The sequence below is a fragment of the Lynx rufus genome, unplaced genomic scaffold, assembly GCF_022079265.1.
Source record: "Lynx rufus isolate CCGP_SWC_20201006 ecotype Redwood Valley unplaced genomic scaffold, mLynRuf1.p SCAF_4, whole genome shotgun sequence".
NCBI classification, from domain to species: Eukaryota; Metazoa; Chordata; class Mammalia; order Carnivora; family Felidae; genus Lynx; species Lynx rufus.
In genome coordinates this window covers 119,997,780-120,013,848 of record NW_025814856.1, presented here as the reverse complement: position 1 = coordinate 120,013,848, position 16,069 = coordinate 119,997,780, and the positions used below count along the sequence as shown (strand labels likewise).

Sequence of the window (16,069 nt, the reverse complement as noted above, 5' to 3'; positions counted from 1 at the left end):
TCCCTTCCTTCCTACTCTCCTTTCCATTTGAAATCCTAAAATACTCAGGTCAACTGCTGTCTTCTTTAAGTGCCAACCAGATGAATTCTCCATTATGTCAGCACTGTTTTTTATACTTCATCCTTGACTTTCTTGTATTAGTGTTCATGTACGTAGTTTGTTTCCTTTTGGATTTTAAGCTTGTTGAAAGCAAGGACTGTATGTCATTGTGTCTCCTGTGGCATCTGGCATGGTACATCGGAGAGTTGCTTCATATTTGTTGAGTGTGTGAATGAATTGTGGTTCTGCCATACTTATTGTTTGACCTAGAGTGAGGTGCCTGTTAAATGGACTGTCTACAAATCACAGTCTTCCTAATTTCTAATGTTTTTAGTTAAATTACACCTTTCTAAGCTTAATACCATTGTGTGACACAATAGTTATTAGCATTATTAGTTATCAGTGTTAGAGTTCTCATACAAAGTATACTTCTCATCTATTTAATATCAAAATAAAATTTCAATTAGGTGTCATTTCTCTGTCATTGAACCCCTGGTAGACCAGAAAGTCAGACACAGGACTCCTATTATACCCACTGTGTTAAACTTAGCACTGCTAAGGTGATGCTGCACAAGAATAATGCCCATATTTAACAGAAATGTTAGAGTCAATCATCAAGTGTAGGAATTAAATAAGCTTCTAACCCAAGAAGACCTCTATTTCTTTTTCTTTTCTTTTTTTTTTTAAGATTTTATTTTTAAGTAATCTCTACAATGTGGGGCTTGAACTCACAAGATCCAGATCCAGAGTCACACTCTCCACCAGCTGACCCAGCTAGGTGCCCCGGAAGACCTCTATTTCTTAAGCTTTAGGGCTTCAAATAATTTGCTTTCAGTTAGGCTAATTGCATTTAGATTAAATTGAAGGAAGAGCAGGGATTCATCAGTCGAGAGGACCTGGAACTGAAAGGGTGACAGTGATTAGTTGGTACGCTACACAGTTTTATCATGGGAGTCTTTGGGAGACAGGAGAAATAAAGCTGGGAATGACCAGGGAAAGGGCGAGTGGAGTTATTTCTTCTCTCAGTAGTCTGGGAGCTTTTCGAGGGCAAGGACTGTACGTGTCTCGCTTCTGTCTGTCTTTGAACTCTATCATAGTATTTCATGCAGTAAATATTTGTTGAGTGGAGTCCTAAATCTAGAAATGAAGAAAGAGTGTCTAAGGTTATTTTCATGGCAATGCAAAGTCCCTTTGCTCTCTCTTTCAAAAGGCATTACTTTGAATTGTGTGCCCCAGTATGGTTTCAAAAGGCCTTTTGTGAAAAAAAAAATCAACTGAAACAAAACTTGCATGCAGCTCTTTAAAAACAATTTTTTTTTCCTATAAATGGAAATGCCACTCCTCTGAAAGTGCATTGTTAACCCCAGTCACTGAAACTGTTACCCTTGCCATTTAAGGCCCATGGAAGCATCCCTGTCTTCTTTCCTGGAACCCAATTCATAAACTGGTGACTTAGTTGAAATACATTCTCCTGGGGTTAACATTTTACTAAGATTCTTAAAATACCATTGGAGGGGGTGGTTTCCATCAATGTGGGAAGGTAAAACCCTTTTCCATTCTTGGACCTTGTCCAAGATAGATGTTTTATTGAATATCTTCAGTGTTTCATACACATTTAAAGGAGATAATATAGATATGGGGAATCTAGAATACTTCATGTAATAGTTAAAGTACTTAACATTTTAGAAATGATAACCTTTTAAAATTTATTGTTAAAAGTGATAAAGGGATGTTATAGAGGTCGAAAGCAGGAGAGAGTGCTTAAAACTATGTAGTTGTTTCCTGCAGAACTAAGTAAGAAGTGTGTCCGTACATGGTTGATGTCTTTATTTTTTAAAGTTTATTTATTTTGAGAGAGAGAGGAAGCAGGGGAGGGGCAGAGAGAGAAGGAGAGAGAGAGAGAGAGAATCCCAAGCAAGCTCCACATTATCAGTGCAGAGCCCCTTGTGGGGCTGAAACTCTCAAACCATGAGATCACGACCTGAACGGAGATCAAGAGTCAGATACTTAACTGACTGAGCCACCCAGGCGGCCCCCATGGTTGATGTCTTTAAATGTGATTAGATCATTAGTTTCAAACTAGCATTTAACAAAAAAATTCTTTTAAATAGAAAACATATAGGGGCGGTTGGCTCAGTCGGTTAAGCATCTGACTTTGGCTCAGGTCACGATCTCACAGTTCGTGAGTTCGAGTCCTGTGTCAGGCTCTGTGCTAACAGCTCAGAGCCTGGAGCCTGCTTTGGTTCTGTGTCTCTCCCTCTGCCCATCTCCAGCTCTCACTCTGCCCCCCTCTCTCTCTTTCAAAAATAAATAAACCTTAAAAAAATAAAAAAACATTAAAACAAAATAAAAACAATTGACTTTCTGATATTGAATGAATGTTTACAATAAAAAAATGTCACTGCCTCTGTTGAAAGTAATTTATTGAAATCAGTGTGTTCTAGGTCAATGGCATCTAAGACTCCAGTTGGATTCATTGGACTGGGCAACATGGGGAATCCAATGGCAAAAAATCTCATGAAACATGGCTATCCACTTATTATTTATGATGTGTTCCCTGATGCATGCAAAGAGTTTCAAGAGGCAGGTGAACAGGTAAGGCCTTTTCTTTATATTTGTTGTAGATTTTAATGTTTAAAAATAGGGGTGCCTGGATAGCTTGGTTGGGCGTCCACCTTCGGCTCAGGTCATGGTCTCATGGTTCGTGGGTTTGAGCCCCACGTCAGGCTCTGTGCTGACGGCTCAGAGCCTGGAGCCTGCTTGGGATTCTGTGTCTCCCACTCTCTCTGCCCCTCCCCCACTTGCACTCTGTCTCTCTCAAAAATAAATAAACATTTAAAAAATAAATAAAAATTAAAAATAAATGTATGTTTCAATAAGTGACAACTTAGGAGTATACCCAATGGAATTGTAAACCTATTTCACTGTTAATTTTATACATATTATGTATTTGTTGTTTTATATATATATATATATATATATATATGTATATTGTTGTTGTTAACTTTGATCCAACATCCAGGTGTGCAACAAAGATTGAGGGGGATCTATTCTTGGGCAGGTGACTTGGAGCGTTTCCGAGGTTAGGTCAAAGGGGCTTGCTTTGGCTCTGTATTAGTTTTCTTTCAGTAGCATTATGGACTGTGCTGTGAAACCAGATAGTTTGGTGGAAATAGCTGCCTATGTTATTGAGGGCACAATTTGTCTTAGGACAAGAATAGGCTTAGGTGTTATCATCAATAGCCAAATTAATGGAAAAAGCCCAAATGTCCATCAACTGATGAATGGATAAAGAAGATGTGGTGTATATACATATACATACACAATGGAAATACGTGTCATTGATTTAAAAGAATGAGATCTTGTCATTTACAACAACGTGGATGGAACTGGATGGTATTATGCAAAGCTAAATGAGTCAGAGAAAGATAGATATCATATGATTTCACTTATATGTGGAATTTGAGAAACTTAACAGATGACCATACAGGAAGGGAAGGAAAAATGAGATAAAAACAGAGGGGGAGGCAAAACATGAGACACTCATAAATACAGAGAACAAACTGAGGGTTGATGGGGGTGGGGCTTGGGGGGGGAGGGGGAATGGGGGATGGGCATTGAGGAGGGCACTTGGGATGAACCCTGGTGTTGTATGCAAGTGACGAATCATGGGAATCTACTCCTGAAGCCAGGATAATACTGTATGTTAGCTAACCTGAGACTAAACTTAAACAAAATAAAAAAATAACTTCGCAATAAAGAAAAAATAGGCTTAGGGATAGGAAACTTAGTTTGAATCCCAGCTTAGATACTTCCCTGCTGTCTTAGTGGGGTAAGTTAGTTCACCTCCGCTGATTTCCTCATCTGTAAAATGGGAATGTGGACAACCTATATCATTAGAGTATGAGGCTTAAAGGAGAGAATATATGTGAATGTACTTCATAAATATTTTATGGCAGCACTTTATGAATAAATATGTTATTGGCCATAAACCAGGAGACAACCTAGAAACACTGTGTGCCCTAATGGATTACAGAGCTGAGTTAGGACAGACCTCTAGTGTTTTGTTTTTAGGCTATCGTTTCAAGAATATTTGGACTAGAATATATCCTGTTAGATGATAGCATCCACTGGTCAGGTCTTATCTGGATTTGTTAAAGTTTATCAATAACTCACGTGACGGGAGATCATGTATTAGTAACATGAATTTGGAGTTTTGTTTTTTGAGATATGAAGGAAATTCTTGTACAAGTTGTAGAGTGGTAACTAAGGGCTGAGTGTAATCCCAGAATTGGGAGAATACTAAAAATTTCCTGAGAGATACAGAAAACAGTGAGACGAAAAATAAAATTAAATAGCTCACTTCTGGATGATCGACTTGATGGAAATGCTAAGAAATATAATGCTTATGCACAGAGCAAGTTTAGGTTTCTAGAGATTTCTACCTTAGGGCAGCACATACAGGTCGAATACCTACTCTAGCCGTGCACGTAGTGCTGTGGAGAATGAAACAGGTTGAGTTGGATGTGGCAGGGTATTAGGTGCGTCTCAGGTGGCCAGACTAAATAATATGACAAGGGAGTTTCTTTAAAATTGTGTTTGGACTTTAATAAAGTACTGAAGCAGTTTTTGATGAGAAACGAATAATTAACTGTTAAGAGTCCTTTCATTTCACACAGGAACTACAAAAGTACTGTAGATAATCTTTGCTTACCTCCAAACAGAAATGGCATAGACTGAAATGAAAGTCACAGAGACAGGATCTCTCAGATCCCTAAATAGAAACGAGAAGATTCTAGGACAGAGACTAGTCATTGGATTTTCCTTTTCCCCTCCTCTTCCTTGAGATATATAAGTGGGTGTGAGGAAGCAAAGAAGATCGATTCTGGGCAGCTACTCCTCCCAGATTAGTGAAGAGTGAAGACTTGCCTCAGCCTCTTGTCTGTAGCTCCCATCCCTGCCCCCGGCACACGGTGGGAAAAGTTCTGTGGATGGTTCACACTGAGGCAACAGCCCGAAAGAGAGAATGCTCTGTTCCCACATCTTCTCTCCCTCGCATCTCAGGTTCCCCTAAGACCTTGGCTCTGTGAGGTCCTGTGAGTGTTGATTGTAAGAGCAGTGGACGGTAGGAGAATGTGAAACTTCGGTGAATGAAAGGAGAAAGATAAAGGCTAAGAAAGCTTTGGGCCTGAGAGGAAAATACCATGCCATAATAAAATGAAGACGTTTGTTGATAAGTGATTTGTGCCGGCATCCTAAACAACATTTTGAATGGTGGCAGTGTCCTTTGAACAAGTGTGATTTCCTAAGAGCACTACTTTGAAAGGTAATGTTAATATGAACGAATAAGTTCTGGTATATTGAAGTGTCAGTGTTATTATTTCATAGCTATATTTAAATTTGTAAAATGTTGGGCAAAAGAAAAAATGAGTTTCATTCTGCTACTAAAAAAGCAAAGGCCAGATTTGGAACGGGATGGAAAAATGTAGGTGAAAATCTTGAAACTTCTTGCCGCCGTGCACAACAGTGTAACGGAAGGTTTAATGGTTCAACAGTTCAGAGCCTATTTGTGTTGACGCTTCCGTTTTGAGAACACGTGTCCCCTGCCTTTCTCCCAATATTGCTGTATCAGGTGAAGCTGATAAAATGGCAGCCAAAGAAAACAAGTCTTCCCCGCCCCCCCCCCTCCGTCCCACCCCCTACAAAGATTGCACAGACTGGCTAGCTGGTTTCTAATGTTGACTGTGCTTTCAGTGGGAAATTTGCAGGGAGAGAAAATCCCAAAATAGAGATATCTGGATCAAAAAGCAACCAGCTGGTTCTAACGATCTTTGGACATTTCCTCGAAGAAGTGCTTTATCTTTTTTAAAAAGCAAAAAGTGGGGATTTGGCATTTGATGTAACCTAGAGTTGGGCGAGCGGTCCAAGGCACAGTCGAATTTTGGGCACAGGTGTAATCAGATTCCTTTCTGTCTGCCTCTTGTCTCTGCTTTGCTCAGCGGCTCACCCCTCTCCTCAAGGTGCAAGATGGACACCTGCTGTATCAGCTGAAGAAATGCTTTAGAATGTTCTGATCCTGCTTCAAGCCTTAGCTAGTGGTAGAAGGGTTATGAAGGAACCCTAGATGGGTTATGAAGGAAATAAAAACTTGACATGATAGGGGCGCCTGGGTGGCGCAGTCGGTTAAGCGTCCGACTTCAGCTAGGTCACGATCTCGCGGTCCGTGAGTTCGAGCCCCGCGTCGGGCTCTGGGCGGATGGCTCGGAGCCTGGAGCCTGTTTCCGATTCTGTGTCTCCCTCTGTCTCTGCCCCTCGCCCGTTCATGCTCTGTCTCTCTCTGTCCCAAAAATAAATAAAAACGTTGAAAAAAAAATATTAAAAAAAAAAAAAACTTGACATGATAAAAATCTTTGACATGTTTGATGGTATTTAATCAATGTATTTGTGCCCTTAAATGTTAACCTATTCTAGGGGTGCCTGGCTGGCTCAGTCGGTAGAGCATGCGACTCTTGATCTTGGGGTCGTGAGTTCAAGCCCCACGTTGGGCACAGAGTTCATTAAAATAAAAAAAGTTGGGGGCGCCTGGGTGGCTCAGTCGGTAGAGCGTCCGACTTTGGCTCAGGTCATGATCTCACGGTTCATGAGTTCGAGCTCCGCGTCGGGCTCTGTGCTGTCAGTTCAGAGCCTGGAGCCTGCTTCACATTCTGTGTCTCCCTCTCTGCCCCTTCCCCGCTCATGCTCTGTCTCTCTCTGTCTCTCAAAAATGAATAAACATTAAAAAAAATTTATAAAATAAAAAAAGGTTGACCTATTTTGAAAGGGCATTTATAATTGGTTAAATATGTTATTTGTGGTCATTTCCATAAAAATGTGGGCATTCCTCTTTCAATATCCTTTTATCATATCCCTATTTCTGTTGGAAACTCAGGTTTAACCTACAATGATGCATCATTTCAGCTTTTAGAATCTTTTATGAGAATGTAACCCATGGTAGTTATCCAGCTTTTGTGTGTTAGAAATCATGAATTGATAAATTGTGAATTCAGTGATATAAAAATATAAACCCTGGAGGGTTTAAGCTCTGCCTGGGCTTAAATCTCGGCTCTACTATATGCTGGCTGTGTGACTTTGGTCCTGGAGAACCTGACACATAGAAAGTGCTGTCTTTGCTGTCGTTATGGTGGTTGTTATATCTCTACCACCTTGGTGTCATCACCGAGTCCAGAGTGCTTTGGAAGAGAGCTAGAGACATATTTTTAAATGAAAGAATGATGGAAAAAATTCAAACCGAACTAGGAGATAAAGTGAGTTGACAGCATCCCAGGTTAAGGATATATTCTGGTCTGTTCCTTCCGTCCCACTTTTATTTTGCAAAAGATACCAATTTCTCTTTTTAAGCAGTAGCATCAGGGGCATACGACTTGTGCTTCATTTTCATTTTTGTTGTCTAGGAATTTCCTTGGAGATGCTGCTGATCTATGCCAAAAGGCTTGGGACTTATATCATTTCTGTGTGCGTTTTCTGCTGGATGAACGAGGCTTAATTAGATGGTCTCTTCTTTTGTTTTCTCTTTAAAAACTTGGAAACTTCATCTTGTTATTCCTGGGTTGTAAGGCCGAGCATGCATGTTTGGTTAAGTGATTCTCTTGGGATGTAAGCTGGCATCCACTCGGTTCTTGTTAAATGAGAACTTTAAAAGCCTCTTGCTGAGTGGGCTCCATCATGGTTGACCAAATGTTTCAAGATGTAGGCACAAACTGTTTTTGTCAGTTTTTCAAGTGTAGTGTAATTTTGAAGTAACAGTATGCTTTTCTTTTTGCAAAGATTAAAAAACACGGAGTGAATAGTTGTCTGCTTCCGATGGATATGGGAAAAGGAGGTGCTGTTCCTTTAGATTACTCTGGGCCTACATGCTTTCATCCTCCCTCCTTCCCCCAACCCAGCAAAGCAGATTTTGTCTTTAGTTCATCCCTTCTTCTATGCATTACATACCATTACATGCCATTGATGGGTCCTGGCATACAGATGAACCTAAATCCAGAGATATAGGCGACAAAAATTCTTTTTTAAAAAACATTTTAAAAAATGTAATTAATTGATTTATTTTTTAAATTTACACCCAAATTAGTTAGCATATAGTGCGACAATGATTTCAGGAGTAGATTCCTTAATGCCCCTTACCCATTTAACCCATCCCCTCTCCCACAACCCCTCCAGTAACCCTCTGTTTGTTCTCCATATTTAAGAGTCTCTTCTGGGGGCGCCTGGGTGGCGCAGTCGGTTAAGCGTCCGACTTCAGCCAGGTCACGATCTCGCGGTCCGTGAGTTCGAGCCCCGCGTCGGGCTCTGGGCTGATGGCTCAGAGCCTGGAGCCTGTTTCCGATTCTGTGTCTCCCTCTCTCTCTGCTCCTCCCCCGTTCATGCTCTGTCTCTCTCTGTCCCAAAAAAAAAAAAAAAAACGTTGAAAAAAAAAGAGTCTCTTCTGTTTTGTCCCCCTCCGTGTTTTTATATTATTTTTGTTTCCCTTCCCTTATGTTCATCTGTTTTGTCTCTTAAAGTCCTCATGTGAGTGAAATCATATGATATTTGTCTTTCTCTGACTAATTTCACTTAGCATAATACCCTCCGGTTCCATCCATGTAGTTGCAAATGACAAATTTCATTCTTTTTGATTGCCAAGTAATACTCCATTGTATACATATACCACATTATCTTTATCCATTCATCCATCAGTGGACATTTGGGCTCTTTCCATACTTTGGCTATTGTCGATAGTGCTGCTATAAGCACTGGGGTGCATGTGTCCCTTCGAAACAGCACCCCTGTATCCCTTGGATAAATACCTAGTAGTGAAATTGCTGGGTTGTAGGGTATTTCCATACTGTTTTCCAGAGTGGCTGCACCAGCTTGCATTCCCAGGCGACAAAAATTCTTAAAGACTAAAGATATTGTGATACACATGGGAACAACTCTCCTATACTTAAAATTGAGATAATGGAAAAATAGAGACATCTTAATTCATAATAATTTAAGAGTGAGGCAGTTGGAATTAGCAAGAGATCTGTCTACATGGTTATGGCAGGGCAGAGCCATGGCCCAGAGTCAGACAGGGAGGTGTAGAAGCATCTTGCTAATAATGCTGGACCTTTGTACTGACCACTGTAGATGCAGCCTATCCAGCCTCTTCCACAGAGGCTATACCTTCCAAGAACCTAAGGTTACTAAATGTGAAAGTTTCTTTGCCTAAGTTTCCTTTCTACTCTGGGATAGAAACCCTTGAAGAGAACCCAAATCACTATTCTTGTAGATTCAGAAACTGAAGCCAGAGAGGTTAAGTTATCTGCACAAAGTCACACATTGGCTTAGTGGCTGAGCTGCAACTAAACCTGGGTCTCTTGGGGTGCCTGGGTAGCTCAGTCGGTTAAGCATCCAACATCGGCTCAGGTCATGGTCTCACGGGTGGTGGGTTCAAGCCCCTTGTCAGGCTCTGTGCTGACAGCTCAGGGCCTAGAGTCTGCTTTGGATTCTGTGTCTCCTTTTTTCTCTGCCCCTCTGTCACCCTCTCTCTCTCTCTCTCTCTCTCTCTCTCTCTCTCTCTCAAATAAATAATAAACATTAAAAAAAATTTAAATTTGGGTCTCTAGCTTCCCAAATTAGTGTTCCTTTCAGTGATCCATGCTGTCTTTGCTTATCCATTCAATTAGTAAATGTAATTGAAGGGACTCTAATTAGTTTGGCTCCTAAAGACTTCTGTGGTTAGTGTCAGACTGGCAACAAGGTTTGTCGTCCCCCCCGCCCGCCCCCCAGCTTTTGAGTCATGGCCAAATTTTGTCAATTATTTCAGCGGCTTGAAGACATCACGTGGAAGTCAAGATGATTTGAATAGCTGGACACACATGTCTGTCTATCTGTCTGATATACACGCCTTCTGTAGTGCAAATTAGAGACTGTTATAATGTACCAAATGTAGATAGTCATTAGATACGGAGCAGTTGTGGCCAGTGCAGTGGTGACATTCCAGCTATCAGTATCATTGTGTGTTTTTTCCGGACCTGTGAGCTTTGACACCACTTTCCTATATAATTGAGGGGTTAGCAGTACTCTGGCAACCCAGGCATCCCAAGAAGCAGATGCTAGGGATGCAGGGGGCTGATTGGGCACCCCATGCACTTGGCAGTTGCATGAATAGGCACTGCCAGTTCATGGGTATGAGAAGCTTGGAGGTGTGAAGTACATTTAGATCTGTGAACTAATTGTTGGTGTCCCTGAGGGCACCCCTCAAGGAGTTGTCTAGGTGAAATCGACTTTCCTTCAATGGAAGAGACTCACGGAATTCCTAAGGGAGAGTCTGAAATTGACTCTTAGACCTCGGGGCTTACCGCAGTCCCTGAAAGATCAAGAGAGTTGGAGCTGATCATGGAAGGAGAGGCCACTGAAAGGTATGCCATCGTCTTGCACTGTTTGTATTACTTCATTTAAGGAGGGATGAACAGAGGAGGCTGTCTGTGGAACCCGTCTTTTTGATGCAGTCCAGGAGTAGAGAAATAGGACTCCTACAGCTTTTCGTTTTTTTATACTCATCTTCCTGAGCTGTTTTTCTTGAGTACACTTGAACCGTTTGCCAGCAAAGAGTCTCCTTCTTTTGAATCTCAGCATTTGTTTGGGCGTAGGAAAGGTTTTTACGTAACTGGGGTATTTCTTCGTAATTGAGTGGAAAAAAATTTTTCTTTCAGAACTTTTAGGGCAAATCCTGATGAGGTATCAAAATGTACATGTTGAATGTGCTGCACTGTAGACTCTAAAATGCCATATTGCCTTTAGAATGAAACACTGAAAGAGAGAGAATATCTGTTTTTTTTGTCTTGGGGTGTGAGATATTTTATGTTATCATTTAATATTAATATACAAAATGCTAGGATACTTGACCGCCTGCAATTTTAAAATAGGACTTAGGAAATTATGTTAAAACTGCATCTAGAATTTGCTTTAGGAGCTAATAGTCTTCTAGGGAAAATTGGATTGTGGTCACTTCTAGCTCATAATATTGAAATCACACACTGCCTTCCCATTCTTTCCCTCTCATCAACTGCACATCAAAGACGAAAAGAAAGCATTAGGTATAATTCTGCCATGCGCAAAGCAGAGGCGTTCCCATTTCCAGGATGCTTACGTTTCCTTCACGTTTCCTGGCAGAAAATATGTCCATTTTTAATACATATGTACACCATTCTACAGAGAAATCTGCAGTTATCCCCCTGGTAGCCGTTTGTCTTTTTTTAAAGAGAGAAAAACCTTTAGAGGAGCTTTTGTCACAATTGGGGTGGTGGATTCTTCCTGTCAAAGGAGAGTTTGACTCAAGAAGTGAACTCCCAGTCTCTTCTGACCTCTTCGGTTGCCAGCTGGCTGGCGAGGCATATCAGGGTGCACGTGGGAGAGAGAGCAAGGGTTTGGGGGAACGTGGGTGAGGGCGTGTACATCTGTGCATGCATGCACACGTACAGAGGATGGACGGCCACCTTCCTTTACGGTATGTTTGTAGTCATCATAAGGCAGAAATGAGGGCGGAAGTGAGAGAGCGGACCTTGATGCCCGTTTGTATATCTTGTGTCTATAGTTTCCACATGTGTCCTGGTAGCTTGCGCGCTCAGCCTTTATGGTGGTACTTACAGCTGGTACAGTTAAGTGCTCATGTCCTTGTCCTGACCTTTTCTTTTCTGTACAGGCTTCATTTTTTTTTCCCCCCTTGAAAATGGAGACTAGAGACTGGTGGTAAACGGGACTTGAAATTTTACTGGGGGATTTTGCTGCCTATGAAATCACTGGTGAATCCTATACTTTAGCTGCCATCCCCGTTGCGCTAGGATGTTTTTCTTAGTCAAAGCATCTACCAAAAAGTATGCTGTTTGAGAACCCAAGTTGGAGGAATCCATGAGAAGTGCGTCTGTTCCCAGGACTGTTGGGTTTTGCCCTTTCCCCCTCAACTCACTTCACACTTTTTAAAATAAACAATAGATTTGGTTCCATAGAAACTGCATCTATATGTGTGTAAGGAATAGCTTCTCTATTTTAGGCAGTAAGCTTTTTTTTTTTTTTTTTTGTCATTTGGAAATAAATTAGTTTTATTCACTGTCACTGTTGTCAGCATGCATAAAAAGTGAATCCTACTTGGGCTCTTGAAACTGCCTCCGTTTTAATTGAAATAATGTGCCTTTGTAATTTTTTTTAAAGGTAGTGTCTTGCCCAGCAGATGTAGCTGAGAAAGCTGACAGAATTATTACAATGTTGCCCACCAGTATCAATGCAATAGAAGCTTATTCGGGAGCAAATGGAATTCTCAAGTATGTATTTCTCAACTGTGGAAATTTTCTTGTTATCGTAGTTCATGAATTTCATATTTGTTAACACTTTAGGAAATTACATTGATGTTCGTTAAAACTTTCTATACTGTTTTCTTGTTTCTGAAAAGTGAATGGTGTGGTTTCTCTCTCATTGTAAAGGGTTTCTTTTTTCACTGAAAGCAAGAATGTGACTTTTGGGAATAATTTTTTTTTGCTTCTGTTTCTTTCCTTAACTCTTGGATTAAATTTATGCTTTCATTGCTAACATGTTTAAGAGACTTTTAAAGCTTGCATTTTAAACTGTACAAATGTTACAAGCATAATTTTCTTATGGTTTATAGAAATTCAGGAAAAGGTTTCTATGAAAAATAAAACCAAACATTGGAAAGAACACTATTATTTAACATTTTATTATATTATAAAAAGTTATTGTATGTCCTCTGGGTTAGTACATCTGTAGTAAGAACTTTGAGAAGTTGGAATTAAAGGTTAGCAGTAGCTCTTTAAATAAAATATAATTTGGGTCAGAGTTTTCTAGCCAGTGCTTAGCTTCTCTGGCTTTGAGAACCTTTTGGTTAATTTCTGCCTATTGCCAAATCTTTGTGGTTGTGTTAGAATGACAGTGGTTGAATTTCCTATTTAATTTGCTGGTCTCTATGGTTCCTGTTTCTAACTTGTTTTGATGTTGAATTTCAGCAAGGAGAGAACAAACTGGTAGGTCCTGTAGACATACATAGGGCTAAAAGAAAGTGTTTAATTTCATGAAACTGTAATATGTGAAATTTGAGGCTTTTGGAAATTGAATTGTAACTTGCAAGCAAAAGACACTTGGCTATTAGACAAAAAACTGATAAGATAAATGTTTAGATTTCAGGGAAGGTTGAAAGACGCTCATTTTGGACAGAGCCTTGAGGCCCATGGTGTGTGTGGTCCTGAGGTGACTTAGTGGTCTCATTATCTAGTCTGTTCCAGTTATGGCCCTGCTTAATTGCCTGCTTATTTGCCTCTTCAGGAAACGTTACTAAACTTTTGTGTGGTGACCAACTGTTTATTAATATTCTTTGCTAAGGAATATGGTGGCCAACTAGCAGAGCAGTTTTGTCTAGGGAGTGCTTTCATATATTGCGGCTTTACATTGAACTATAATTTGCTTTTTATGGGTGGTTCTTTATTTTCTTCTGGGTCAGGGTCATTTCCCCACACTCAGTGCATATGTAATTTTTGAGACACTTTCCCATTTGCTTCAAGATTTAAGACCCTTGGGGCACCTGGGTGGCTCAGTCAGTTGAGCATCCGACTCTTGATTTCAGCTCAAGTCATGATCTCAGGGTCCTGGAATCAAGCCTTGCATCAGGCTCTGCACTGAGTGTGAAACCTACTTGGGGCTCTCACTCTCTCTTCCTCTGTCCCTCTGCCCTGCTTGCATTCTCTCTCTCTCTCTCTCTCTCTCTCTCTCTCTCTGTCAAATTAAAGAAAATATATTTCAGATCTAAGGAATGTTAATATCACATAATTAAAATTAATTATTGGTAAACATAATTCTTATGTTTTAGGTTATATCAAGTGAAACTCCACATACTTATAGTGACCTGTAATAGAACATGCTATTTCTTTTCTGTGGAATATACCATTGCATTTGGACCAGATCAATTCATATGTTTAAAATGGTTGTTCATCACATTTTGTATGCTATTTTTTCTATAAAAAGATTTTTCTTTCTTTTAATAGTTTTTTAGCAATGATTTTCTATTTTCTTCTTCAGTATTTATATTTATTCATTTCTAATTTTCTAATCATAATTATGATTACGTGTCATCTGGATTAGTTGATCTGTAGTAAGGACTTTGGGAAGTTTGAATTAAAGGTAAGCCATAGCTCTTTAAATAAATTACAATTAAAAAAAATTTACAATTTAGGTCAGTTTCCTAGCCAGTGAAGATAGACATAGATTATGAAGGAACCATGTAGATAGATATAATCTGTACTTACAGTACAAACAAAATTGTCTTATTATAAGAATGCCATTTAGTATTGATGTAAAATATGATAGAGGAAAAGACTGCTTCCCCGCTTTGCCAATGTATATATATAAATTTACCATAAAGAGCAAAAAAACTGTATTTGTGAGATTTCTAGGTTCATTCCTATATTTTCCTTTCTGCCTCTTTGATGTTTTATTTTATCTTTAAAAAGCTGTAATTATTAACGAATATGCCACCCTCGAGCAAATGGCTGAATTTCAATGTTGTGTTTAGTCTACCTAGTGGAAAGGACATGGATATGTGAAATTGGCAACATGGCTTATTAAAGACAAATAAAATACTTTTTAAAGAGCCCAGCTATTTTACAAACAAAAATTTAAATCTTACCAAATAGACCTTTTAAAGTTAACAGGTGTTTTAAATTGCTTACCTATATTATTATGGTATTGTGTATTTCACCTAAAACCAGAATTTATAACATGTAGTTTATTAGATTATTTAGGTTTGTTTGAAAGAGTTTGGGTTTACTTTGAACTTTAATTGATCTGAAAATGAATTTGAGATTTTTAACCAGTTCTAATAATGTTTTTAATATTAAACCAAAGACCTCCTTGATATCTGGCAACTTTTAGTAGATTCTAATTCTATAGGTAGTTGCATGAAATGTTTATGCAGAATTGCAAGCTATATTTTTAAAACTATAAACCTATAATTAAACTATTACTTTTATCTATTTACTTAGAAAAGTGAAGAAGGGCTCACTATTAATAGACTCCAGTACAATTGATCCTGCAGTTTCAAAAGAATTGGCCAAAGAAGTTGAGAAAATGGGAGCAGTTTTCATGGATGCCCCTGTTTCTGGTGGTAAGTGGCAGCTAAAATCTATGCACACCTATTTCTGTTTGTCAGAAGAAGCAATTACAATTTTCTGGTACCCAAGACATATCCACATATTTTTAGACCTGTTATAGGAGTCTCCATTTCCTCACTGAAAACAAAAACAAAACAAAATCACTTCTGTTATTCCGTATGCTCAAAATACATTGCTTGTTCTAAGTTCAGACAAAAGGATGTCACAACCTTGAAGCGTTGTGAATTTTTGGTCCAAACTGCTATGGGTTGGGCTAGAGCTGTTCCTAGAAAATGTAACTTTTCAGAACAGATTCAAGAAGTAACTAGCTTGAATCTTCTTTAAACTGTTAAAGAAGTTGAAGAAATGGTAAAAAAGAAAAAATCATTTTGCAAGGGGAACTTTAGGCCCAGATGATTTTTTACAGGTGAATGTTACCAGAATTTCAAGGGGCAGATCATCTCCGTTTTTCTATGAACTTTTCCAGACAATAGAAAAAGAGGAAACACTGCTCAACTCATTCTGGAGACCCGTGTAACTCTGATACTTCAACCAGAAAGAGAGAGAAATGAGAGAGAAAAATTTTAGGTCTATATCAGTCATGAATACAGAAGTAAAAATTTTTAAAAAGTATATTAGCAAACTAAATCCAACCATGCGTAAAAGAGATTAAACACTACAACCAGGTTTGTTTTATCTCATATGTACACAAATGACTTAATGTTAGAAAATCCATAAATATATTTCACCACATTAACATACTTAAAAATCATATGATCATCTCAGAGGACAAGGATTCTCAGTAGTAAGATTCTAAAAGCATATTATTATATCAAATATTAATAGTAGGGATCTGGGTA

General features: G+C 39.1%; 1 protein-coding gene across 1 annotated transcript in view; it reads left to right on the top strand.

Annotated features, from left to right (window-relative positions):
- HIBADH (3-hydroxyisobutyrate dehydrogenase) overlaps window positions 1-16,069 on the top strand; it is a 110,414-nt gene that overhangs the window by 10,529 nt on the left and 83,816 nt on the right. The window contains exons 2-4 of the mRNA XM_047096512.1: window positions 2,474-2,634; window positions 12,268-12,377; window positions 15,102-15,223. Coding sequence (XP_046952468.1) covers window positions 2,474-2,634; window positions 12,268-12,377; window positions 15,102-15,223 — 393 coding nt within the window. The remainder of the gene's footprint in view (window positions 1-2,473; window positions 2,635-12,267; window positions 12,378-15,101; window positions 15,224-16,069) is intronic.